A 27999-nucleotide genomic window follows, 5' to 3' on the forward strand; every position below is an offset into this window, starting at 1 on the left:
TCGGTCAGCCAGTTCCTCCAGTCCCTGAGAACCGCCACAATACAATGCAAGTTCATCAATCTAGACGACTCACTAGTAGAGCAGTTTGTGTGCAGCGTCAAGGACCCCCGCCTGAAGCGGCGGCTTCTAGCCCAGGCGGAGATCACTCTCCAACAAATGGTGGAAGAGGCCAGAGCCGCTGAACTATTAGAACAGTCTCCGGTGGAAATGTTCAAATACCAGCTGCCTCCTCCACCCAACCGCACGAATTTAATCGATGAGCTTGTGCCTTTGGACGAGCCCAATGAAGTAGACCAGGTGGCCCACTTACGAGCAGTGCCCAGGCACCAGGCGCAGCTGTCAGCCCATCAAATGCCGACCGTTTGCCTTGGGTGCGGAGGCAACCATGCTCGCCCCAACTGCCCTTTCAAGGCTTCCGTGTGCCGCAGATGCAATAAAAAGGGCTATCTGGCTCAGGTATGCCAGGCTTCCCTGACACTGCCTCATCTCCTATCGCCTTCCGTGCAAGCCTACGGCCAGCAAGCGCAGCCATGCCTTTCGCAGCCCCGCCACCAGCAGCCCAGCAGAGACGACTGCTTCGCCGCTGACAGGAGCGTCCCTGCCACCCCTGCAGAGTCGGTCAGCCAAGCTTCTGCCAGCTCCAAGAAAGTGACCCTCTCCCTCCTGTTGGAAGGGTCACCCTGCACCATGGAGGTCGACTCCAAGTCTTCCCACTCCCTCCTCTCCTGGGCCACCTGGCCAGCTGTCACCGCCTGACAAAACATTAAAAGGCTACCAGGGGACTCTAATTCCCACCCTGGGCTGTTACCCTGTGAGGGTGGACTTTAAAGGCTGCCTTCCTGTCTAATTCCCACCCTGGGCTGTTACTCTGTGAGGGTGGACTTTAAAGGCTGCCTTCCTGTCTTGGTGGTAGAAAAACCTCTGCCAGCCCTGTTGGGCCTAGACTGGTTCGCCCCACTGGGCTTATCCTTGATAGGGGTGCACACCGCGGCCACGCCCCCTGGCATTGAAGACGTCATTGCAGAATATGCTGACGTCTTCGATGGTAAGCTGGGGGAGTACAAAGGGACCCCTAGCTTAGACCCCCAGGTTGCTCCCATTAGGCTGACAGCCCACAGGGTGCCTTTTGCCTTGAGGCCAAAAGTGGATGAGGAGCTTGACAGGTTGTTAGCGCAGGGCGTCCTGGAGCCTGTCGACCACTCTAAATGGGAGAACCCAATAGTGGTCCCTGTCAAGGCTGATGGGTCTATCTGGATCTGCGCTGACTACAAGTCAACGATCAACCTTGGCCTCTAGGCAAACCCTTATCCAGTCCCTGTAGTGCAGCACCTGGTCCATTCCCTGGGGCAGGGCTGTATTTTTGCCAAACTGGATATGGCGCAGGCCTACCGCAGCTCCTGGTGGATGACGAGGCTGCGGCGGCACAGACCATCGTCACCCACCGTGGAGCTTTCCGTTGTCGCCGCATTCAATTCCGCATTTCCGTAGCCCCGGGGATCTTCCAGAGCCTCATGGAGCGTCTGCTCCATGGGCTCCCTGGTGTGGTACCGTACCTCAATGATGTCCTGATTGCTGCAAACAGCCGCTCAGACCTCATTGACGTATTGAGGAAGGTCCTCAAGCATTTCAGGGGCGCGGGTCTCAAATTGAAGCCCAGCAAATGCTCTTTTGCTGTGCCTAGGGTGGAATTCCTGGGCTTCACTACACACGGGTTGCCGGACATGCTTGTGTCCGACAATGGGCCGCAGTTTGCGTCCACGGCCTTCCAGGAATTCTTGGCCGTGCAGGGCATCCGCCACGCGCCAACCTCCCCCTACCACCCTGCCTGCAATGGATGGAATGGGGCGATTGGCCGGCAAGGGTGGCCGCTTACCTTTTAGGTCAGCAGTCCACCCCTTGCCCCATTGACAACAAAAGCCCCGCCAAGCTCCTGATGGGCCGGCGCCTGCGGACTCCCCTGGATAGAATGAACCCACTCTATTCAGGGGAACAGCTAAGCAACCTGGGGGCCCCTCCCCGTATATTCAGGGTGGGGGACTTGGTCTGGGCAAGGAGTTTTACGGGGGATACTAGGTGGGTAGCCGCCACCGTCTCAGATAACTGGTCCCTGTTCTTACAGGCTCCACCTCCCAGATGGCACCAAGTGGCAGCGCCATGTGGATCAACTAAGGCGCCGCCACCCAACTGAGACATCCACTCAAACTGACCCGTCGAGCCCGGCCACCGACACCTTGCAGCCAGTCTCAATTCCGCTGCCACTGACAAACACAATTCCTTGTGAGGCCTTCCCCCAGTCAGGCCTTGCCTGCCCAGATGCCACCTTCCAGTAGTCATTCTGTTTGCCGACTCCTTCCGTTCGTGCCCCTCCTGGTTTGCCCCACCCAGAGGCCTTCGCCCAGTCAGGCCTCGCCTATCCAGACGGCGCCTACCGGCAGTTGCACTCACACCCGTCAGACGCGCCCCCTCGCCCAGTCCTACCTGGGCCTTCGGGTCCACCCTCTGGTGCAGGCCGGGATGATGTCACCTGGAGCTACAATCCCTTCAGGGAGGAGCTACCACGGGCACCTCTTCCTCCGCCACTGACTCCTCCTCAACTGAGGCGTTCGGGGCGGGTCCGGCGCCACCCCGTCTACCTTAGCAAATACGCATGTGCAACTTACGCACCTGCGTCCTCGCTGGGGGGGAAGGAGTGTTATATCCTTGACTTACGACCTGACAGCCGGCAACAGCCAAACCGCGCCTGATTGGCTAAGACACAGCTTGGCTGAGCGTGGGCTGTCGGGCCGTTCTCATTGGCTACCCTGCTTGACAGCTCTGTATAAATAGCTGTCAAGCAGGGAAGGTGCTGAAGTTGCTGTAAATAGTTCTGACTGCTGTTTTGTTACTAACAAACCGTTGTGTTCCCTCAGAAGTGCCTCGCCTCACTCCATAAAACCAATTCACTAAAACCTGTACACTAGTTTCAACCTTGAGTAGGCCTAATTCCAGGCAGAGTGTTGTGACTTTTTTCTTGAAACCAGAGAAATACTGAAATACTCATAATGGAGGGGAAATTGTAAAGATAACAAGATTAGTAGAAATGGCAAAACTGACCTGTTTGGTCAGGGATAAAGCAATAAATACTGTTTTTATAAAAGGCTGGAACTTTCATGGATTTTTTTAAACTGAAAATGAAAGAAGGTGAAATAGTGATTTGTAGATTATTGATTGAAAAGGATTTGAATCTGAGACACAAGGATCTTTGTAATTCAACATAATTTGAATGAGGGGGCAGGGGTTGCTTCTTTTATTATTTTATTATCTTTTTCTTTCTTTCCTTTCTTATCTTTATTGCTTTCTTTGTTTTTTATTTTATCTTTTGTCTTTCTCTAACTTTTTTCAATAAAAATTATGTTTAAAAAATCTAGAAACTTTGGGCTCAAGCAGAGTTGCTTGCTTTCCTACTCTAATTCTACACCAACTTTTGTGGAAGTGAGTTGGGTTAGAAGTTGGGTTCAAGGAGTTTAATGGCAACTAGAATATATTTGCTTACTCCCCTCATTTAGAAAAAGGGCCAAGTGGTTCCACTGCTTCTTTGAGTCTCAGGGGTCTTTTTAAGAGCACCATAATCATTGATTTGTTGCTGCTTAGTTAAATGGTGAGTCAAACAGAAAAGAAGCCTAAAGAACAAAAGCCCCTCATCCCCCCCCCCCCTTTAGTCCTATTAGATTCAGTGACAAGAGCACTGCCTCAACTCTGTAAAGTCACACTGGTGCTTACTTCCTGCAATGATCAGTGTGTGGAGTTCTGCTTTTTAAGGCAATTAATGATGGAGTTTGTATAAAAATCGAATAATGAGGGAGCAATAATGCAGTTTTGTTTACTCCTTTTACTGTAGGGACAGGTTCAAAGAATTGTCTGTTTCTCGAGACAAGCGTACTTATTTTTTCAGTTTAGCATTTTCATGCACTTTATACATGAAGTTAAGTCAATTGATGTGTCTCAAAACTTACCATAGTTTCTTTCTGGAGATACTTTTGAAGGCATGCATAACATAAATAAATAGAGCTTTTTACAGATGATCTGGGTTTTACTATATTATCCAGTAAGTGACTCAAACCCAATCTGTGTTGTTTTATAACTTTGCTTTCTCTGAAGCCTGCCTGTTCAAGACCAAACAAAACAAAATAAAAAATAATAATTTTCACCAAATATCTAGGATTTCAGTATAAATGTTTTGCATATGATTTGCTTACATTGTTTAATACTGTACACTAATTGAGTGAAAACGTTTATGGTAGGAAGAGACATATTTCAGTTTTGCACATTTCTTACTGAAGAAAAAATTGTCTAGAAATTACTCATCTCGTAGCAGTGTATATGATATATTGTATTGGAAATATGATCATGTTGGATTAGTTTGAAACTCATTGGGTAATAAATATCCATTTATTAATGGGTTTCCCAATTGCAAAAATTGGGTGAAATAAATACTTTACAGGTACTGCCAAAATGTTGATAATTTTCCTGATCTTCTAAATTAGATGTTTTCTCTCATAAAATTAAAAATATATGCAATCTATCTGGTCCAAGTGTCCAGTATCCAGGGGTTAATACCCAGAGCACTTTAGAAGTGGTCTTCTAGGTATAGTTTTTAATATGGAAGTAGGAAATTTATAAAATGTATAGGAATAATTGGTAGCTATATCCATTTAAAATAAATAAATTGTATTTTGCTATTTGACATTGCCCCAGCCTGACAAATGGCAGTGGCCCTTTAAAAGGGCAAGCTCATTGCTCAGCCCGAAAACAAGTTTGTGTTCTAATTTATTTTGGAGTTATTTATTTAATTACAGCTCTCTCAGTTCTCCATCCAACTTTTATCCTAGCTCTGGCACCTGACATCAGTTATGTAGGATATGTGGAGGCTGACCAGAGGGTTTTTTCATACAAAACCTAGCTGTTGCTGCTTTGTCAATTATATATTTGTCTTGCAGTGATTCACTAAACTTCCCCCAAAAAAGATTTGTGGTCTGGACAAATGAAGTGTGTATTTCAGTTATACTGCAACTGAGCAACAGTTCAAATGCTTTTAAGATCCTTCTTAAAATCTCCAGTTGAGAACCAATTTTGTGATGTTTAAGTTTGTTTAACTTGCAATCTGATCACTCTAATTGTAAACAGAAAGTAAAAAATTCTGAACTATTCAATATACAAGTTTATTCTCAACTATCAAGTAGAGACATTGTGAGGAAGTGGCAACAGAAAGTATTTTTGTTTTGAGAAAAACCTATCAGATTGTTGCTGACATTAAGAGACGAGATGCAGAAGAGTGAAGCAACCTAATGTCTTAATTGTTTCCAAATAAGGGATGTCCTGCCATTCACCTTGAAGTTACCTCAGGCAATTGCAGCAGCAACAACAGAGTCTGAACTTGAAGAGGCTGCTCAGCTGGGATTGAGTAAGTAAAAGCAGACAATGGTGGGAGGGAAGGACAGAGTTAAATTGCAGCCGTGGCACCGGGAACGTTTAAATCTCTAGTCTCTAATACGGCAGTAGGTTGTTCATAATGCATTCCTTGGTTTTGCATCTAATCTCCCTCAAAACATTTTTGCATTAAATTTATTGAATTTCACTAATAAAACAAACAATGGGACATAGTAATGCTGCAAAGAAAAGCATCAACCTCAAGTTGTGTTTTCACTTAGACCAGGGGTGTCCAAACTTGGGAACTTTAAGACTTGTGGACTTCAACTCCCAGAATTCCCCAGCCAGCATGGCTGGCTGGGGAATTCTAGGAGTTGAAGTCCACAAGTCTTAAAGTTCCCAAGTTTGGACACCCCTGACTTAGACCAATGTAGATATATTTAGAGTATAACATGTGTTGGTACAGTGCTTTGTTCTCCTTCTGAGTTAAGACTATTTTATGATAGGCTGCATTTATTATGTCAACTATTTTGTGAGGGTGCTTAAAATGCTCCCAAAATTCTATATATCAAAATGGCTGCAAAATATTGGGTACTTCTGTTCTGAATATTTTCCTGCATGTCACTTTTGTGATTCAGCCCACACACACACACACACACACACACACACATCAATTGCTTCTTGTCATTCAGAAGAAACATTGGTATCAAGTGAGTATCTGTTTCTCTTCATGAGAGAAGCATATTTAGAAAAAGCTAATTCAGATTAGGAAAATGGCATGCTGGGTGGGGAAGAATATAGAAATGAGTGGTGCAGAAGGATTAAACTTTCTCACCTAAGTCTGAAACTGTCATGTGGCCTGGAAGTATGTTTTAGCTATTTTTGACTGAAAAAAATGAGGTCTCTAAATATTAGTTTGAGTCATAGAACCAGTCCCATAGAAGTTATGGAATTAATTCACAGCAGAATTTAAAGCCAAAGGTTCAGTTCTGGCATTGTGACAAGCTATTTTTAAATACACAATTTTTCTACTTCTGAAGTTATGGGACCCAGTGTTTATAATTTTGATGATTTGTTATATTTGTATTCGGCCTGTGCTTCAATTAGATTGTATAGTTCCCTCATTCTGCCTTAGGAAGCAAAATGAGCTTCACATTCATATTAAAATTTGAAGTTGGATACCTTCTCTACCACCAATTCTAGTCCTTCTTGCCATTAGCCATGGTCTATCTTAGTATACAGAAACCTAAAATAAGTATGCCACTCTAAACCTAATTATCTGGAGACATAAAGCACAGTTTGGCACAATATTTGAATTAAGCTATGTTTGGCATAATGTCTGCATTAAGCCATGAAAACTTTTATCACAGAGGATCAGATTTAGAAAATGGCCTTTTTAAAAACTGCTGTTGGCATTGATGAAGGCAAAGACAGCTTACTTCTTAGAAATCCTGGCACATTGCATTTAAGGCAGTGTTCTGTCTGACAGAGAGCATTTCCAGATGTACCTCTTCTTCTGTGCTTTTAGGAAACAATAAGGCAGATCACTAGAATTAATGTCAAGCAACACCAACAGATGTGAGTAATAATTAGAAAATATTTGGAATTAATTGATGGGGTGTGGTACTGCAGAGTTATTCTTGAAAGGCACCAAGCTTGTGTAGTAGGTAACGTTGGTAAACTGTACGTTGTAAATGACTGTATGTATATTTCCTTTTTTCAACTCAACTCCAGGACCCAAAGGCTTAAAGCTGATCCTATAAAATACCCCCCTTCCCTTTAGAGCAAAACATTTTGAGTAGAACATTCTAAGCACTAGAGGCATAATATTTGCATTCTTTTGCTAACTAAATAATGACTTTCAGATTTTTGGAGCTCTCCAGCTAACAACAAACTGCAAAAATCTTCACCCCTCCAGAAGCCTCTGCCTTCAGACAGCATTTATAAAAGCTCCCAGCAGCTCTGCCTCATAAATGGAGTTCATTCTATAAGAACCAGAACGCCTTCAGAGCTGGAATGCAGCCAGACCAATGGAGCCCTGTGTTTTATTAATCCTCTCTTCTTGAAAGTGCATAGCCAGGATGTTGGTGGAAATCTGAAAAGATCAGGTCCAAAAGCACAAGATGTGAATGGCCCTGAGAGATCCTGTTCCCCCCCACCCAGGCCTCCCCCACCTTCTATTCATAGCCTTCTTGCACACCCTCAGCTGTCCAGGACTACAAACAAGGCCAGTCTGCCAGAAACTGTCAGTCAGAGCAAACACTCCAACTTGGAAGTGATACAGAAGAGGCCAACTCCTATCCCACCGCCCCGCCTGAAAAAAAAGGCTCTCTCTTTAGCACAGAGCAATGCAAAGAACTCAGCAGTAAATGAACCCAGCCATAATTTGGTGGATGGCACAGAAACCGCCAGCATTCCAGGTGGAGCTCCGCCTCAGCAGAACTTGGAGAGCAAAAACAGCTTAGCTACACACCGTGAGTCACAAGTGCAGTGGAATGGAGGCAGGCAAAGACTAAGCAACATGAGTCTGTCCACATCCTCCTCTGATTCTCTGGATTTTGATCGGAGCATGCCACTCTTTGCTTATGATGGGGATACCAACAGCAGCCTGGAGGACTTCGAGGGGGAAAGTGACCAGGAGAGCATGGCACCACCCTTGAAGCCCAAGAAAAAAAGGCATGGCTCATTTGTGCTTCCCAAAATTGTCAAATCCCAGCTGAGGAAAATGAGTGGCGTCTTCAGTTCCTTCATGACTCCTGAGAAAAGGATGGTTAAGAAAATAGCAGAAATATCTCGAGACAAGCGTACTTATTTTGGTTGCTTAGTTCAGGACTATATAAGCTTTCTACAGGAGAACAAGGAGTGTCATGTTTCCAGCACAGACATGCTTCAAACCATTCGGCAGTTCATGACCCAAGTAAAGAGCTATTTATCTCAGAGTTCTGAACTGGATCCTCCCATTGAATCTCTGATTCCGGAAGACCAAATAGGTAAGCAGCTGTGCGGCACCTTTCTCAAGCAAAAATAAGCTGTTCCTGTGTCTGCCCTTTCCCTCTGGCTTTGAAAGGTCTGGCTCTTGTTCATAAGTGAAGTGGCAGCTCCTTCTCTTGCTTGTCATTCACGCTGCTTCAAAGAGAACGTAACCCTTTGCTAGAGCTGCATTTTGTTCAGTGCCTTTTCTTTAATATAAAATTTTCTGTGGATTCCTTCAAACCTATGTCAATGAAAAAAAAGTATGTTCTTTGCTCTGATGTGTGACATGAGGATAGGAATGGCAAGAGAAACAAGAATTTGTTATTATTACTAAACTTGGGCTTCAGTTTTCTTTCTGAAAAGGAATGCAGTATTCCAGCTTTTATTTGTAGAAATATAATAATGTATAAGACCAGGCATCATGATTGGGAGTAGCAGTTTTTGGTCATTTTGTAGGATTTATTTATTAATAGTTAAAATCTATGTAATCTGATGTTCTGTTTTAAAATTTAGCTTATAAAAATGAAACATCAGTAGAAACAACAGCACAATAAATAGAAGCATTTTAAAAAAATAAACCCTTAAATAGCATCAAACTATAATGCCTTGCAGTACAAAATGCAATGCAGGGATAATACAATCCTACAGCTTTTTTTTTTAAATCCTCAAATCAGAAGTGAAGAACCGGTTCTTAAAGTATAAAAAAAAGCCTAAGAAAGGGAAATGTTACTTATCTCTGATTTTGTTTGTTTTGTGTTTATATAAGCATTTTATATATTTATGGAAGGATGTGTATCAAAATCCAAGTTTTTAGTATTGTTTCTATTCAATTTTGTAAGTATCAGTGACATCCAATTTGCTTGAAAATGTCCCTCAAGGCAAAAATACTTTCCCTGTAAGCTCATTTCATTGACTTGTTTTCCTTCCCCCTCTCATTGTTTCAGCATGCTCAGAGTTTGTTGAAAAACTCTCTTGGAATAGTGGTTTCTGGGATGAAAAACTTGGCCTCCCTTAATTAAATAGCGATTTCCATATGTAGGAGTCAGTGTTGATTCAACACTATTGCCAATGCAATAACAACCTGTGAATTTTAAAAAATAGTGTCATAACTTTAAGTGAAATATAGTACTTCATATCAAGATTTTGAGATATGCTTGTGCTTTGTTTGAACGTACAATTTGCATGCCTTGATGTGTACTCCAAAGTTGTGGAAACAATCTTGGGCTTTGTGATCTGCTAAGTTACTACATTATTCTTTTATTAATGCTATTCTGTGTGTGTGTGTGTGAGAGAGAGAAAAGGGATAGGGCAGTGCATTTTAGCTGCATGGGCTTAGTTGAACAATTGATGACCCATGCTTAATTTTGCAGAAAGGCAGTTTAAGCAAGCAAGAAATTTTGCTTTAGAACAATTTTGCTGCCTTCACCAATCTTGAGGTTTGCAAATAACCACAACAGAGCAGATGCATCAGATGTTGCTGATTTAGGCAAGAGCTATGTGGCAAATCAATTGAGTCATCTTAGGCAACAAAACAAGGCCAGCCTTTTCCATAGACTAAATTCAGGATCTCATTGGCAAATAAATAGAAAGAGAGGGAAAACAAAGAATACAACTAGTTAAATAGTTATTTTTTTCAAATTTTCTTACTTGTTGTTACTTAATTTATTTACATTTATGTCTGCAGATGAGGCTTTATTCTCAGTTCTGTAGGAAGAATTTAGGATAACAGTTTCTGATCAGAGGCCTGTGATTTCAGAGCTTACAGAAGGAATAAAGTATACTAGTGAGATAATAGTTTGGTTCATGGTGTGATTTGACAAGTTCTGTGTGCACATGTTCACCGCCTGATCCGACATACTACTTCCAAGAATTCCAAGAAATATTTCCCTGCCAGATATTTCCAGGAAAGTCACTAACAGAACAGTCTTGGCATGCAATTTATTTTGCTTCTAACCACTGAATTTAAAGGTACATTGACATGAACTTGGAAATGACTTTTAGGAAGCATGGGAAATAATCCATGGCAGGTTTCATAGGATGAAAAAAATGTCATTTCAATATTGCACAGCAATGTATTAAATACGTTATATGCAATGTATTAAATACGTTATATGGATTGTGCGAAGAGCAACCTTCTTTCACTTCTCACAATCAGATAGTGTTATTCCACCTCCTTTGCCTTGATTCTTGTTTTTTAAGGAAGCGGGAAATGTCTCTGTCTTACAAAGATGTTACAAAGTCATATTGCTGAAGCTACTCAGTTAATGACTGTGGAGTATTTCAAGCATTCTAGAATAGGTATGGACCATCTATATGACTCCCAATGTTAAAGAGAACAATTTTTAGTATCCCTCTCCACTCCCTACAAGGGCTTAAAGTTATGAGAGCAAATGCTGAATAATATCAAGATGGCCATGTGGTGAGTTCAGGGAATTAACTTTGAACTGCTAGTGTTGCTGTTCAATCATTCAGTTGCTTCCAAACCTTGATGATAGAGTGGACATAATTCATCCAGGTTGGTTGTTTAGGAACTACATTTTTGAGCTTTTGTAAGCACATTTTTATATCATTTTGCCTTCTTCTGCTAGGCCCATTTTGAATGCTTTCAGTATTTCCAAGCAACAGGGGTTTCTCCATGACTTGCCACTATGTTCAAAGCATTTAAGCTGTAGCATCCCTAGGTTTTTAGTGATTTCTAGTGAGTCGTTTACTACTGAATTATTTGTTATTGTGGCCAAAGTATTCTCAACCATTTTCTCCAGCACTGCAATGCCAACACATCCATTTTTCTTTGTTTAGTCTTCCTCATCCTCCAACTTTCACAGCCATATTACAATAGGAAAAACTCGTAATTTGACCATGCAAATTGTTCTTGTTTGGATGATGTCTGCAATTTAATACTTCATCTAGATCTGCCATAATTATCACAGACTATTATCTTTTTCCCAACTAGTGAATGTCTACTTCATAATTATAGTGATTTTAAAAAACACTTCTTATTCATCATTTTTCAAGGAACAATGTTCTCAGTAAAGGTCGATCACCTATTGTAGGCCCTTAGAAGGAGGACTTTTCCTCCTCCTGATTGCAGCTGTCTCCCATGTAAAGAAATGCAGTACTGTCTCAGGGGAATATAGGCAAGAGCTTTTTGGTGGGGATTTGGAAAACAGATTACAGTCTTAAAACAGAAGGAGCATGAGAAAGAAACTCAAAATAATGTCACCTTGATTTTGTTTAGTTCCATAAACTGGAACACCTCTTCAGCTTTCAATCAGTCCTTCAAGGCAGGCCAGGTCAAGAAAGAGGCATGGCAAGGATTCCAGAATTGTTCAATGTTATATAGTAAGGTGGATTCACAGAATTCCATTATCTCTGCTGAACCTGACCAGCAGGCATCTAACCCAAAATGCAATGCAAATTATTCATACTGTCCCAGTAAATGTTTTTGGCCCACTCTTTCCGGAAGGGTCCAAGTTACTTCAGAAAGAGACACTCAATGTGTAAAAGAAATTTTGCCATGAGTTTGGTTAGACTCACTCTTTTCATCAGCATGACTCTAGACAACCTCTTTGTTGCTTCATCTCTCAGAGTTTCTCACTGAGCAACAAAATTTCTCTGGCTCAGCAAACAATGAGAGGCTGCCCATGCTGTCCATCCCTAGCCCATACTATAGTCATTTCCCAATTCCAGCCGGCAACCCAATCTTCAGCAGAGTTGCCTCCAGGATTTTAGGAGAAACCCCAAGCATCATCTGAAAACTTGAGGGCATCTCTTGCATGCTTCAGACAGATTGATCAAACAGATTGATACCTCCTGGAGAGAGAAGAGGCTCCAATAAGCTCCAATAGCAGTCCGAGAATGCTGACTATGGCACTCTCAGATCACATCACATTTTCTCCAAGACAAAAACAGTGCCAGATTGGGCTTATTTCTTATTATCCCAGAAGGCAAGTTCAGAATAGATCTTGCATCAAAACTATTTGGGAAGTAGGTCAAGCTCATCAGGAGGAACTTCCTGTCTGGCAAGTTGTCAGTCAGTAGTAGAACAGACTGCCATATAAAATGCTGAGTTCCCTATTGCAGGTAGTTTTCAAGTTAGGACCATAGTTGGCACCTGAATTCCCATGTTAAGTTGTTGTGGTGATAAAGAAAATCATTATGTTACCAGACCTCATTTTATGACCATTTTTACGGAGATGATTAAATCAGGCAATTGTTAAGCAAATCCAACTTTCCCAGTTGACATTGTTTGCTGGAAACCAGTTGGAAAGCTTGCACATTTTAATTACTTGACCATATGATGCTGCAACCAGTTGTAAATACAAATCAGTTGCCAAGTGTCTCAATTATGATCATGTTACCAATAGTTGTAAGTGCGAGGACAAGCTGTAAATCACTTTTTCTGGGGCCACTATAACTTTGAACTGTCATCAAATGAACAATTGTGAGTTAAGGACTACTGTACTTGTACTAGAAGGTTTCAAATTTAGGGTGGATGGTCATCTGTCAGAAATGTTCAACTGAATCCTGCAGTAAACTGTGGGACTAAAAGATCTCTAAGGTACCTTCCAATTCTATGGTTGCTTTTCTGTTACCACTTAAATTATTTAAGCAGCTAGTTATTAAATTACCTAACCAATTCATTGTTTAAATTGGTGGGAGTCACTTTAGAATCGGGTTCTGTGATGCTTCATGGAGTGTTCATCCTATCGAAACCATCTCCGTTACTACATAGCAAAATTGAAAGGCAGATATCGCCACTGGTGCTTTATTTTTCATTTATTAAACTATATTCATATATTATGAATTGTAAGAGTAAATTTTAATAAATAAACAAAGTGAAAAGAGAGGTTCTTTTAGGACAAAAGTTGACACAAATATTTGTTTTCATTAACGCGTTGTGCCTCAAAAATTGCAAAAGAGTGTTTTTCTACAGGAAGCAGATGGACATTCCAGAAGTCAAAGGAAAGCTATTCATACTATTTAAATACTTCCTCTTTGGAGTGGCTAATTGCCTGAGGAAAGGCTTAAAGTAACTCTAGTTAATTAAGAATTGCCCATGTAATAAAGCACAAAAGAATTGTATGGTGATTAAAAAAATAATGTTTGTAGCTGCAGTCCTAAACATAATCTCTGGAAAATGCAACATTGTACTTGTGCAGGCTCCGACTATCTCTATAAACAACTTCATCAATTCAAAACCAGATTTGGATAATCTTTTAAGCCAGAGATGATCATTGAGAAACACATGAGATTTCATGTAGAGCAAATTGAAGTGCAGGGGGAAATGATTTTGATACTTTCCCCTAAAAACAAATTAATATAGTTAAAGAAAAGAATAACTGCAAGACTCAGTTTTGCTAGTCATTGGCAATATTACTGTTGAATGAGAGCTGTTATCTGCTGGAAGTTGGGCCATTTTTTTCTTTACTCTATTTGGATATATATCATTAAGTTCAAATGGCTGATTTGTTAAATATCCTAAAGTTTCATTTCTTGTAACTCCTGCTGAATTTGGCTCTTCAGAAAACCTATCTGTAAGAAGCTGATTCAAGATGTGGTCATGTGCCTGGCATATAATGGAAGTTAATAAAGTTATTTAAAGTACTTCTCAGTTTGCAGGACTTAGTCATTTAATGATTCAACCATTTCTTTAACTGATACCCTGCTTTTAAAATACTGAGAAAATAACTGTTACGTGTTTTTTAACAGGATACAGTACTGAGGGCCACCCAGCAACCCTTAAATATTTTGCTTATCTAATTTTTCCAGAAATTTATACTTTTGTTCTTTTTCTTTTTCTTTTTTTTTTGCTTCATTTCTTACCATAGTTTTAGAAAATTTTCTTCAGGACAATTGGAGTTTAACTCCGTATCAATGTTTGTTTAGTTAATTTCCTCATGGATTTTTTTTCTTTTCAAGAGAAGCACCAAAGTGTTTTTTTTTGGAGGGGGGACAGTTATGTGTGCATGTGTTTTAGATTGATAGTGGCATGTCACTATCATTAGTTTTTTGAGACAAATTCTTGAGTAACCTATTATGATTAATTGGATGAACAGGAAAAGAATTGTTTTTAGAACGAAACTTACAAAAATTGTAGGGTGGCTCATAAAACAGCTTCACATTTACATAACTGCCTCCAGACACTAGTGAAATGCTAGTCTCTTATCCAGTAAACCTGCCACCAAGGAACCATCCCGCTTCTCCCCCAGCCCCTTCCATGTATCATCTGCCAAGAAACTTTTGTAAAATTACCAAAAATTCTACAAAAAAGGTTTTCCTTCAAACTACTCATTTCCCTCATGAATTGATAAGCATCATTGTTGTTGCCATATGCATCATTGCTCTTCATATTGTACTGAGTGGATTAGGACCCAAATTGCCACTTGCTAAAGGAGAATCAGAAAAGATAACACCTCATTGGGATGAAGTGTCAGGAATTGTGGAAAAATAATGTTCAGAGGGAGTGAAGCTATAGGCAACTGATAAAAGTGATCCCTTTTGGTTAGTGCCAAGCTATACAAATGTTCATTCAAGGTTACAAATATTGACTGTCTGTATACACAATACATAGTGTCTCTGGAAAACAGTGTTGCAGTTTATTCAGAGATTCCAACTGGTTGGGAACCTTGTACATGGAAAGTGTGGGAGGAAAGGATGGATAGTCTGTCAAAATAAAAGATGTTTACACCATTTCCTCCCTGATGCTTGTGTGGGTGTGTGGCAGTGACTTTGTTGCTGATTGGCTTTGTCTTTTAATGTAGAGAGAGAGCCAATCTTTTTTTCAGTCTAACGCAGCCCCCAGATTTGCAGCTTGTGTATCATATTCTCAGATGTAGTTTCCTGCATTATCACCAATGCCCTTCTCCACCCCTTGAAATATAAGTTCATTTTAGTAAGAATTTTTATAACAAAACTTCATATTTATAACTGTTTTTTCTCCACCACCACTTTCAGCTTTTCAAATGGTTATTTAAAAAAACATGCTAGTGGTTTTATGCATAATTATCCATTACTCTGAAAATAATCACCATAAGTCAATTACAAAAGGCTACTTTACTCAGGACAGCTTATATCCTGTGATAATACCTTTAACATCATCAAACATCAACACCTGCTTATGCCAGGAAAGGACCCAATAAGTGAATAAAAATGCCAAATCCAGTCTAAACATCTGAGTGTGCAACAATATGGATTAAAAATGCCAAATTAAGTCTTGTAGAAAGTTAGCACCCACCCCCCTCCTAGAAGAATGAAATGCTTTAGGAAAAATTAAAAAGGCAGAATATTATATTTGCCTGGATGAGAAAAGGAGAAACATATTCTTGGAGAGCCGCCCCCACCTTTGTTAATAGCCCCAGAAAGACTGGGCTATCTTATCTACAAGACAAAAGGCCTTCAGCTCCAGGCTGATAGGATTATCCCTCACTCAAGATCCAAACCAGGACAAAGCCATTAATCCATAATAGGAATTGCCCAACACCCTTTCAGAACACAAGCATCTTCATTACATCATCATCCAGCAAGATTCAACCAAGCCTGGAACACAGACAGCCTACAAGGTTAGCTGGACTCCTGCATAGCCTAGGAGTGTGACACTCAATAGGATACATTTCTTCCACAGGAACAGGAAGCTCTAGAGCAAGGCCCGAGAGAGAGCATAAATCTCTCTCTCGCTCCACTCCATGTGTTCAGCTGCACCAGGACCATGTGGTTAATGGTTCTGCTCCATTAAACCATCCTTCCAAGCAGCCTCCATGTTTCCAGTGTCTTTCTTCCCACTTGGAACTGAACCCAGATGGACATTTTTTCCGACAGTCTGAACATCTGGCTGACTGCATTGTGCAACCAGCCATAGTAATAACAAATGTATTGACTGCTCAACCATCAGTGACTTTAGGATATTTTCTGTGTATGAAGAGAGCAAGATTATAATGGAGATATAATGTAGCAAATAATGTTAAGGATATGATTTAAATTAGCTGTTTTCAAAAATGGACTGAATGTATTTCCTGGAGCCCAAAATAAGGACCAGTCATTTATGGAGTATCTAGTTTTCTAGTTGGGTATTATGCTATGACAAGCAAATTCAAAGGGCAGAATTGATTAGTTGGATTGTTGGTCAGGCAATACCATGTTTCCCCCCCCCCCACTTGGCCTTATTTTCGGGGGATGTCTTATTATTTTTGAAGTGTAGGAGGCGACGAGCATGGTCATCTCATGGCTGCTGCCGTGTTGCAATATTTTCAGAGAGGGTTTATTTTGGGGGGAGGCTTATTTTAGCGCATGCTACTGAGCCTGATTGGGCTTATTATCCGGGGAGGTGTTATTTTCAAGGAAACAGGGTATCTCTATCTCTGAATGAATGTGAATCTTGTGTCCATAGAGTTTAAATCTTGTATGTCCTTACTCAGGCCGGATATCTGAATGAGGTTGAATGTCCCTAACTTCAGAAAGGGTGGGGGAGGAAGATTTGGGAAATCACAGAGCAGTCCAAACCCAGGAAGAGTTTAAAGAAAATCCTGAAGAGGTTAGTCTGTAAACATTTTGAAAATAATGTAGTGGCAAAGAACTAGTAGTAGTGAAGTCTGTGAAGGACAAGGCTTGCTAAACTAATGTTAGTATATTTTTAAGCTGCTACAAATATAGTATCTCCTACTTTCAATAAAGCATTTGACTTAGTACTCCATAGTATTCTGATTTAGCAAGGTAGTTAAATGGCCTGACAATTAAGTGGATGACTACCTGGATTAATTTTCAGAAAATGCTCAGTAATGACTCCTCATTAAATCTGGAGAGAAGTATTGGGTGGATTGTCACAAAGTTCATTCTTGGGATCTGTACTCATCAGCATTTTTATTAATAAGTTAGATGAAGGGTGCTGATCAAATTTGCAGATAACACAGGTAGGGTACACAAATGATCTTGAGAAACCACATAATTTTATGGTAAAGTAATTAAGAATTTCTCACAAGCTTGCAAGGCAAGGTTGACAAAATATATTAAGTCTGGATTGTTGTACTTATAGAACTTTAATATCATGCTTCAGATGCAGAGGTTTCTCAATAATTATATATTTAGCTGAAGATTTAAATCTTTATATATTACTAAGTCAGCCAGGGAAAAAAAAATCTAAATGGAAGTAGTATCGTTTTCTCTCAAAAACCGAAAATGGTACATAAGGACAGGAGTATGATTTTTCTTTTGAGAGCTTCATTCTGAATCAACTCCAATTTGTAAGAACATATTCAGATTCATTAACCTTCTATAGTTCTGGGATTCAGGAAAATCTGTTCATTTTATGACAGATTTATAATGAACAGGTTTTTATTTTACAGTTTTGTCTTTCCTAATTAACATGAATAAGGATGACAATGGCCATTTTTTCTTGTTGAAAAGCACCTGGAAAAGTGTTTTTAACATTACAATTGTTTTAAAAATTTAATGAAAAAATTTTCCTGGATGAAGAAAAAATCGGCTTCTTTGCCAGGTAATGTTCTTAGATTGTTTGTCTTTTTTTAGATGTGGTACTAGAGAAGGCCATGCATAAATGCATCTTGAAACCCCTCAAGGACCATGTCGAGATGATGTTGAAAGAATTCCATACAGCTGATGGCTCATGGAAGCAGTTGAAAGAGAATCTTCAACTTGTCCGGCAGCGAAATCCTCAGGAGCTGGGTGTTTTCGTCCCAACACCAGATTTCGTAGATGTTGAAAAGATTAAAGTCAAATTCATGGCGATGCAGAAAATGTACTCACCTGAAAAAAAAGTTATGTTGCTACTAAGAGTGTGCAAACTGATTTACACTGTGATGGAAAATAATTCAGGTAAATGTTAGATTTGGCCTAAGAGTTTTAAGCTATTCAGAGATGTTTCTGTAAAATGAGAACCATTTCATCTGCCTTTTTCCCTTTTATTTCTGATGTATTGTAATATACACTGCTAGAGTGTTTTAGACCATCTAAATCTTGGCTCCAGATGAGGTAAGGTGATACATGTTTTTTCAAATCTTGGTGCAATTCAGATTGTATCAGATTTCTGTATGAATAGGGCTAGATATGTTGAATATGTTGAGGGGGGGAATAAGAATTTTAATTGTCATTAACCATGATTCAGATTTTCTTTTGGAGTGGTGATTATAAAGATGAGTATTGGCGTGACATTGTATGAGAAAGGCATATTGGTGCCAACTCACATTGTTTTTAAGCACCAACATAATTTTTGAGAGTTAAAATAACAAAATAAACATATGGAATATACCGTGCTTCTTTGAAAATTGCAGTTATACTCCTACCTCCATATTCACTGTTGGAAAAGGCATTCATTCACTAAACACCATTGTAATTGCTGCTGTTGTGTTATTATATATTGAAGACTGTTACAAAGTGCTTAATGCAAATGTCAACTATTTTTATACTGGATGATTAATAATAGCTTAGATCTCTGGTATCTTCACATGTGATATAAGATCTCTTATCTTAGCAGATGAGTCCCAAACTGTCCCACTTTGCTCAATGTAAACAATAATCTTCCACTCCTGATAGTGCAAGGAGTTCAATTATTTGAAAACTTTGGAGGATATTTACTAACATGGATGGGTGAATGAGATTCTTTTATATAAAAAGTGTGCTTTTTAAAAATCAAATGTTTCCAGAGATACTATTCTTCTTTTACCAGTCAAAAATTCCTAAATTTAAAAAATGCTATTGCTATAAACAAAAATAAAGCATTACAATCCTGAATTGGTGATTTTGAAATCTATTTTCATACCTCTCCAATAACATGAAGAAGAAGGATGAGCCAACTTCTGAAATTAATTAATAGAAGGTTATGAAGCTAATCAGGAGCCTTACAATATCAGGTTGTCAAATTTGTATGGACTATTACACTAGTGGTTTGATTTATGAAGTGTTTCAATGTGTGAACAAGAGATAATTTGCTTAAATTTTTGAGCTATTTGTTCTTAGTGTATTGGTTCTGTATTACATCCTGCTTCCATGCCGTAAGGAACTCTGTTGAGACACGGCTATTGGGAGTGTCTAAATGATACCAGAATAAATTCCTACTCTGTAAGGAAAGTTAAGGCTGCATCCAAAGCTCTATGAGTTCCTATAAACCTCAGGCTATATTCAGTGACAGTATTATAGATATCTGATGTTTGGCATGGATAAAAATGAAAGTGGAGAGCGCAGCTTTTATAAATGGAGAAGAGCAAAAAGATCTGGCAATTAATTCTGCTATTGCTTGTGTTCTGCCTCTCTACATTTCCTATCCTTTCTCTAGGGAGAATGTATGGGGCTGATGACTTTTTGCCAGTGCTGACCTATGTTGTGGCGCAGTGTGACATGCTGGAGTTAGATGCTGAAATTGAGTACATGATGGAACTGTTGGACCCATCCTTGCTGCATGGAGAAGGTAATGTCCTTGAAACTTTAAGGATGATGACTTTTCTCCCAGGAATGTGATTACTGATAGTATGTCTGAATAGAGAAGCTTGAAAAGTATGCCAAGGCTTCTAAATTGTTACCAACTGCTTATCAAAAAAGGCCTACAAAACAAAACAATGAGATAACCAAACCAAATGAAATTAGAAGTGTTTTTCCCAGTTGTTATGAGAAGTAAAAGGAGGGCAGTTTTTAATCAATGAACTGTGTGTCTATGTGTCTGTATGTGTTTACTTGGAAACTGGAAAATCTGTTAGCCTGTTAATTTAGATTATAATAGCTACAGTATGTTAACACGTATTGCTTGAACAAAAACTCTGATTCAATGTGACTTTCCTCACAACAAAACAAACAAGCTATATGTTGCGATATCCAGTTCCGTTTCTGAAAGTCTCTCTTACTGCGTTCCACTAATAGGGAAAGGGTTTTTTCATATTTATGTTTTTGAGTGTCAATTAAACATTATCCTTTTACATTATAGAAGTATAATTAAAAACATATCTCCACCCTGCTCCCGGAGCTAGACTAAACCTTCTCACAACTCAAGCCCCCATTCTAGACCAATGCTTGGGGAAAAGCTGGGTTTTCATAGATCTCCCAAAGTCTAAAAAAGTAGGGGTCCCACTGATTTCTGGTGGGAGACTGTTCCAAAGGCCATGCAAATTCTATTGATTTAATACTTGATTTGGAGCTCCCTGATCTCAGGAAAAGATACAGCTGCTTTAAATGGAAAAGGAGGGCTGAGAGAAATGGCAGAGAGAGGTTTCTAATTTAGAATGATCTCATTCATAGCTGGATCTTTGAATCAGTGCATTGCATTAGTGTCATACGATAATGAGGTAATTAGGTACTTCTTTTATTCCATTTTCAGCTTTTTGCATATTACCCTTTAGATATATAGGTCAACAATTTTGACAGAAAATACATGTTGTGGGAAAGAAAAATTAATAGTTGTTCTCTCCAGTCTGTATTAATGTAGCCAAAACTGTATTTGTCTTAGAATGTGCATAACCTCTGGAGAAAAACATATAAATGTGTCTATTCCTTATAAATATCTGTTGACTCTTCTATTGGGAGTAAGTAGCATTCATAGTGAGTGTAAGCATTTTCAAAACATATTTGCATTTTAAATAGGGCCTAGAGTATGTCTTCCATTCTAAAGAACGATTTCTTTAGATTTCTACACTTTCTACCCTATTTGATCCAGCATGAGTCTGGAACAGAGAAAAAACATTCCAGAGACTCTTTCCCTCCAGTCCCAAGACAGATGAAAACAAAAGAATGCCGAAGCAGTTAAATCTGGACAGAAACTTCTCTTTCCAAGAGAAAACAAAAACAACTTCAACTCGGCTGCTTGCCAAGAGGCTGGATGCTGATATTTCCTAGGCCACCAAAGAACATCATGCTTTCTCTTTCCCAAAACATTGGTGGCTAAGGAGAGGCGGGCATAATTCCCTTTCTGGTGAAAGAGCACCTGCTTAGAGGAGCTGAGAGAAATGTCCCAAAACTCTAGTTACTTGATAATTCCTGAGGATATTACCCACCTTCAGCTGTACACAAATGTATGTGTGATTGCATACAATAGCACATATATGCACATGGATATATTACCTTTGCACACATATATCATCTCTTCCCCCCACAGATTGCTATGTTTTGTTACCATGGACAATTGGTTTGTAGTGATTTTCAACCTTTTTTATTAGAAAGAAAAGATCTGGATCATCTCCTTTACTCCTCCCCCCCCTTTCTTTTTTCTTTTTGGCTTTGAATCAGTCTTTTAGAAATGCTACTGCCTTAGACAAATCCATTCAGTTTTCCAGAAAGCAGTTTGAGAAACGCCGTTGCCTTCTTCCTAGAGCTTAGAGGGAGTGACTGTCCCAAAGTTACCCAGTTACCTTTCATGCTGAAGGTGAGACTTAGAGCTGAGGTTCCACCACTCCTAGTCCAGCGTCTTAATCACTAGATCAATCTGGTTTTACTCCTAGTGAAATTCAAACTGAATTCAAAGTGAAAAGCAAGGTCCCACCACACTTTGCCAGAGACTTTATGTACCCACATAGATTCTCCATTTACTCATCCCTGCTTTTAGGTGATAATGTAAAGCTTCTGATTTACCTGCTATATTTGTGCAAGGCAAACAATAGATGAAGATAGAAACTAAAGGAACAGAAAAGTTGTAATTCGCCATGGGCATAACTATTTTGAAGCTTCCTTTTTGCAGAGATCTTTTTCGGTATAAGCAGTTCTGCTGCAGAACTTCTCTCCTTTGTAGAATATTCTCAATATGTAAACATGTATCTTCAGTATCGATGACATTTCAACCAGATGTCATGAACCTCACTAGAGTCTAAATGAATAGTATACTATTATTTTTTACAGTGCTGCGCTACAATGGAAAACATGATAGTTAAATAGCCATTAAAAGTGACCTCCTCACTAAGAACCCCTAACAAGTTTCTGAGAAATCTAAGGACTCTGATAGGTTTCCAAATAACTGGCAAACTATTTTATTTGAGTTTCTTCCAAATTAATATTTCATGGAAATTATGGCTATGGTTTTGATTTGTTCCTCCACATATAACCAACACATTAATAATCATTTCTCTCCTTGTTATTTTCATAGGAGGTTACTATTTGACAAGTGCATATGGAGCACTGTCCTTAATTAAAAATTTCCAAGAAGAGCAAGCAGCCAGACTGTTGTGTTCAGAGGCCAGAAATACTCTCAGGCAGTGGCATAAGAGGAGAACAACAAACAGAACGATCCCATCTGTTGATGATTTTCAGGTATTGTTTATGTTTTCCAGAAAGTGATTTTTCTGTTTTGTACAAGATAGAAGACTGGTGTTATAGAGTGCATAGCACCGTACAGATGATTTCCCCTGGCTGATGTTAGTTAAACAACCTTTCCTTTGAAAAATTCAAATGCAATGTATCAGTTGCATTCAGAATTAAAAACGGGGAGAAAGATTTCACTCAACTAACAAAAAACACACAGGAGATGCGTGTGGTCTTTTCCTAAGTCTTGGCCCTAATGACTGCAACTAGGACTACCAAAGCTGCCATTACTAAGTAGTGAGATCGTGTGATGTTTCTCTTATTGACCGCATTGCTCAGTGTTGGAAATTTCAGTCCCAGTTAGGGCTGTTAAGGGAGGATTACCCATATTACAAGGACAAATTGTATTCCAGCATGCACTTTGCATTTCTTTCCTCCCTTCTTTATGAACTCCTTCCTTCCTCTTCTTTTTTTCTTTGAACCCATCATATGTTCCCTCAGAGTCTTTGTAATATCCATTTGCATATTAATATTATGCAACACCACTCTGAATGAAACCTTCCTATTTTGATGATGATGATTTCTTTATTTGTACTGGTGCAAAATGCAGTATTGAATGCTTTGCTTGTACATTTTAATTTTTTCCATGTATTTTCCCGCTCCCCAGAACTACCTACGAGTTGCATTCCAGGAAATCAACAGTGGCTGCACAGGAAAAACATTGCTAGTGAGGCCATATATTACTACAGAAGATGTGTGTCAGCTCTGTGCTGAGAAGTTTAAAGTGGATAATCCTGAGAACTTTAGCCTGTTTCTTTTTATTGATGACACTTGGCAGCAACTGACAGAAGACACCTATCCCCAAAAAATCAAAGCTGAACTGCACAGTCGGCCACAACCTCAGGTCTTCCATTTTGTGTATAAACGCATCAACAGTGATCCTTATGGGGCAATATTTCAGATTGACAACAGTGACCAAAATACATAAAGCTAATTATTTTTATTGTTATATAAACTGACTGGGAGTTGAAATTAAATAATCCATATTCTCCAAACCCTACTGATCAGTAAGCATATGAATTATTGTATTACCATCAGTGATTATACATAATCTATTAAAAAATGCCATGATGATCCAGCTCTACAGGTTCTTCAAAAGCAAAACATAGCATCCACCAATTGTAATCTGGCATGGTGGCTTTTCGGATGTTCTGCAGTGCCATCAGCAGCAGATTTGTAGTGGGTTTTACTTATATCTTTCTTTTATGCATTATTTTCAATTGCATATACAATGGATCCAACTTCTTTTAAACTAACTGTTAGGGTAACAATTTAATCAGTGTATAAATGCATTATTTTACGATGCAGAGCATCAGTAAAAATATGGATAACCGCCTTTTTTTAAAAATAGTTGCTTTATTATTATTTTATTGAAAGCAACTTTTTATATATATTTCAAGAAATTTTATGGCAGTTGCAGGTAAACTGTCATGTTTGTAAAGTATTTTTTTAATGATAAAATATTCTATAATTATGCATGTGATTTTAACACAAAATAGAAAATAAATCTCTTGCTGGTTTTAGAGTAAGTAATGTTTTTTATTTAATTGTGTATTAATATCTAGCTTTCCAAAATGTCAAAGCATATTTTTAAAAATGATTTTGTAAACATCTTATGTTCAAAATTGGTCATTCAGATTTCAGCTATAAGAAGATGATTATGTGCGACAGTCATGTTTTTGGGAAAGATGGATATATATCAATTAGGTTTGGTAAAAAGAATAGATTTGGTTTAAGAGTCACATATATTAGGGAAGAAGAAAATTGAAGAAATTAGTTATATAAGCAGTGAAACATTTCAAAAAAAAAAGAAGAAGTCCAAATGTTGAGAATCAGTACAGTTTTTCTGGTCTTTATTTATTTTCTTTTTCTTCCAAGTAGTTCAATATATATTTACAGAATTGTGATTTGGTTTCCAGGAGAACAGTCTGGCACTATATCAAACATAATATTGTGAAATTATCTCTGGTATGACACATACGACTTCTTCTAAAACATGAATATTTTTTTAAAAAAACAGTATAGCTATAGGAATACTGCTTAGACATCTGTTGTGTTAAAGATGGCAGGAAAATGAGTTGATCAGTTAAAGGTTTTCCCAAAATTCAGAAGCAAGCACCATCAAACACTATTAAAATTGTAAATTTTGCTTTCGGTAAGAATTTTGATAGAAATTGTACTTTTCTACTTAAAAATATCAGAGCTAAGAATTTGCATTAATCTGTACATTCGGCAGATTTACCAAGATGGCAGAATAGTAAACACCCTTTAGCTTACATTTGTGTATGTCATCTATTTTTAAAACATTTTCTTTAAGTTCCCAAACTACATGCAAGTGAAATTCTATTCTGTCCGTTCCTAAGGTTCCACACACCCGGGCATAGGCGATACCAACTGCAGTGTAAAGATAGGGGGGAACAACTTTGTCCCTGTAGCAATTAAATTGTTCAAGGCTAAAGTTCTTGGCATGAGGCTGTATGAATGTCAGATGTGTAGTATTTACAAAATGTTCTCGTTCCTTGAATGAAAACAAACAAAATTCTTAAAATCAATAGCACATACGCACCTCACAACGTTGTTGTTATGGAGAAAATAGGAGAAGGAAGGAGTATTATGTATGTTTATCACCTTACTTATACATATAAAGGGATAAAAAAATCTAATCACAAAATAAAAATAAATATCTCTTAACTCCACTTCTCATTCCATTTGTTAACAAAAAGATTGAACTGCTAAAGTTGGAAACTGAATGTATCATAATAATTGTCTTATGCAACAGAACATACTAGTATATATAGGTCAGATATTTTTGATTGCCCAGTATATGGGTCCAGTTGCCCATAAAACAACTTCTGAAGTGTGAAATTATGACTTCTTCAGGAAGCAAAGAATCGCAGAGATTAAACAGTTGGCATTCAGTGACAGGAGAAAAGTTTCAAATAAGAGATAATAGTAAGAGATAAACATGGACATGATTTTGAATCACTTTCTTTTTTAAAAAAGTGATGCCTCCTTTTCTACGTAAATAGAGAAAATAACTTTCTGCATTTGGAAGAGAAATTCTCCTAACTAGACAATATGAACAACTTAATATTTAAATGCATGTCAGAACAATGACATTAAAACTCCTTTAAGTGTGACAATCCAGCACTTATATAATAAATTACTGAAAATGCTAGATTATATATCCCCATTTGTAAAAAAAGAAAGAAAGAAAGAATGAATGAAAAAGAAAGAGAAAAAGAATCCTCCCCCCATTTTTCTATCTAACTGGATAATTAGAATGCTTTGCAAATTTCTGAGGAATCTTAATATACTGTAATCAAAAATATCTGACCTATATATACTAGTATGTTCTGTTGCATAAGATGTGTATGCTTTATGTCGATTCAATGTATTTTTGTTTAATTTAAACTTCTCTACATGGTAAGGCAATAATACATGGGCTGCATAAATGCACATAACTGCTGAATAGCCACAGAGACACAGAACATTCTACCTCTTTGCTGCCACTGATTGCCATCTGGATTTTTCTCACCCAGTCTAACATTGCAAATGTACTTTTGTCAATATGTCAAAATGCATAGGATTATGCTGCACATAAAGCTATTGATGAAACTGCTTCCAACTAAACAAGCTTATACTTGTGTCAAGCTATGTTAAGTTTTTCTATAAGCAATGTCTTGTCCATATATAATGATAAAAGCCCCACAGTAGCCCAAGGATACAGAACTGACATTGACACTAAAGAAAATATTTGTTCATAAAGCAATAGTTTGAAAAAATTCATCTCCACTCCATCAATTGGTAAAGCAGGAAGCTAACTTTGCAAGTCCAGAGACAGAAGATTGATACTCTTTTTTTCTAACAAATAGCATTTGGAGTATACCACAGAAACGGAATACTTATCTTTTTAGTTTTCTAAATTAGTTACCTATAGATTTTATGCACAAATTGAAGGCTCAATGTTTAGTTTTCCTAAACAGTCAAAAGGAAGAGCAAGGACATGCAATAAGTGACCAGAGAGGTTCAGATACATCTATTGGCACAAGGTCTGGAAACAGGAGATCTGAGATCACATATTCCATCCACTCAACCTTTTGAAGGTGGGAGAAGGAAAATCAATCACCACAGAGGCCAAGAAAGAAGACCTAATATTTAAACTCACGCTATTTTCGTAACTTATTTGACTCTGCCCGATGGATAAACAACACTTAGCTGTAGATGACTCAAGGAACCAAGAGGTATCACATGTATAGGAGTGGTCATTACAAGTAGAATCTCAGACTTCATTATTTCTAATTCAAAAGTAGTTTGATCGGGATCACAAGCACTATAAGTGGGATGATAAAAAAATTGGTCCCTCCCCAAACTATTTTCTGTCCCCAAAACCAGAGTAGTGGGAGAATATAATTTGGCAGCCTTTCTTCAACTGTATTGGAGCCTAAAAGAAATAACTAATTACAATAAAAATTAAATTTCTTTTTTAAATCTAGACAATAGAATGAGATTTGAATTTGAGCCATTCTATTTGAATCAATTGGGAAGTGAAGTCATATCTAACATCATATAGGATGTTTTATAGAGAATAAATTATTACTGGAAATTCATATAACCAATTGGTTTGGAACTATGATGATGCAAATATATGGATCCGAAGCATGGATCTTCTTGATGTCTTCAGATTCCACCTAAACCACAGCATATATACAGATGTCACCTGTGACTCAACAGTAGGTTCCAAGAAAAAAAAAGCGAGACTCATTCAATGTCTATGATTTTATATTTTTAGATGGATCCTGACAATCTATTAAAATCCCTGCTTTAATCCCATCCTTAGGATTCATGCTTCAGGTCCATATTTTTGAATTGGGATATAGGAAATAGTTGAATTCATTGTTATTTTTCATTCTGTGCAAATAGAGATTTTCAATGATTTAATTGTTTCTAGACAGGTCTAATATAAAAAATAGGTGGCTTTATGTTATGTCCTTTCAATCCACATTTTAATGCAACTAAGTACAACAATAAATAAATCTGAACTCTGATTTTTACCAGTTTCTTGATTCAGGCTGTTGTATTCTATGACTTCTCTATAGTTTCGGATGGTAAAGAAAATATAAATGTATGTTAAAAAATCAAAATCAAATAACATAAAAAAAATCAGTGCCTTAGAGCCACGCTATCAAAAACTGTTAGATGTTTGATTCTTGTGAATTGTTCATAATTTGATGATTTGAAATGTTGAGAAAAAATTATCGCAAACAAAAAGGATATGTGCTGGTTTTTTTTCTTATTTCCGGTTTGGTAATGCACAAAAGTTTTAGGGGGAAA

At 38.4% G+C, this 27999-nt stretch overlaps 1 protein-coding gene across 6 annotated transcripts in view; it reads left to right on the forward strand.

Moving 5' to 3' along the window:
• RIN2 (Ras and Rab interactor 2) overlaps positions 1 to 27724 on the forward strand; it is a 71254-nt gene extending 43530 nt beyond the window's left edge. For 5 of the 6 annotated variants that reach the window (XM_081950101.1, XM_081950102.1, XM_081950103.1 and 2 more), the window contains 6 exons: positions 5349 to 5440; positions 7272 to 8396; positions 17902 to 18207; positions 19664 to 19795; positions 22451 to 22614; positions 23273 to 27724. In XM_081950101.1, coding sequence (XP_081806227.1) covers positions 5349 to 5440; positions 7272 to 8396; positions 17902 to 18207; positions 19664 to 19795; positions 22451 to 22614; positions 23273 to 23593 — 2140 coding nt within the window. In that variant the 3' untranslated portion in view covers positions 23594 to 27724. The other variant, XM_081950106.1, reaches the window with a different exon arrangement.
• The last annotated feature ends 275 nt before the right edge of the window (positions 27725 to 27999 follow it).

Source organism: Natrix helvetica (genome assembly GCF_964273705.1).
Source record: "Natrix helvetica genome assembly, chromosome: 4".
In the NCBI taxonomy this organism is placed as follows: domain Eukaryota; kingdom Metazoa; phylum Chordata; class Lepidosauria; order Squamata; family Natricidae; genus Natrix; species Natrix helvetica.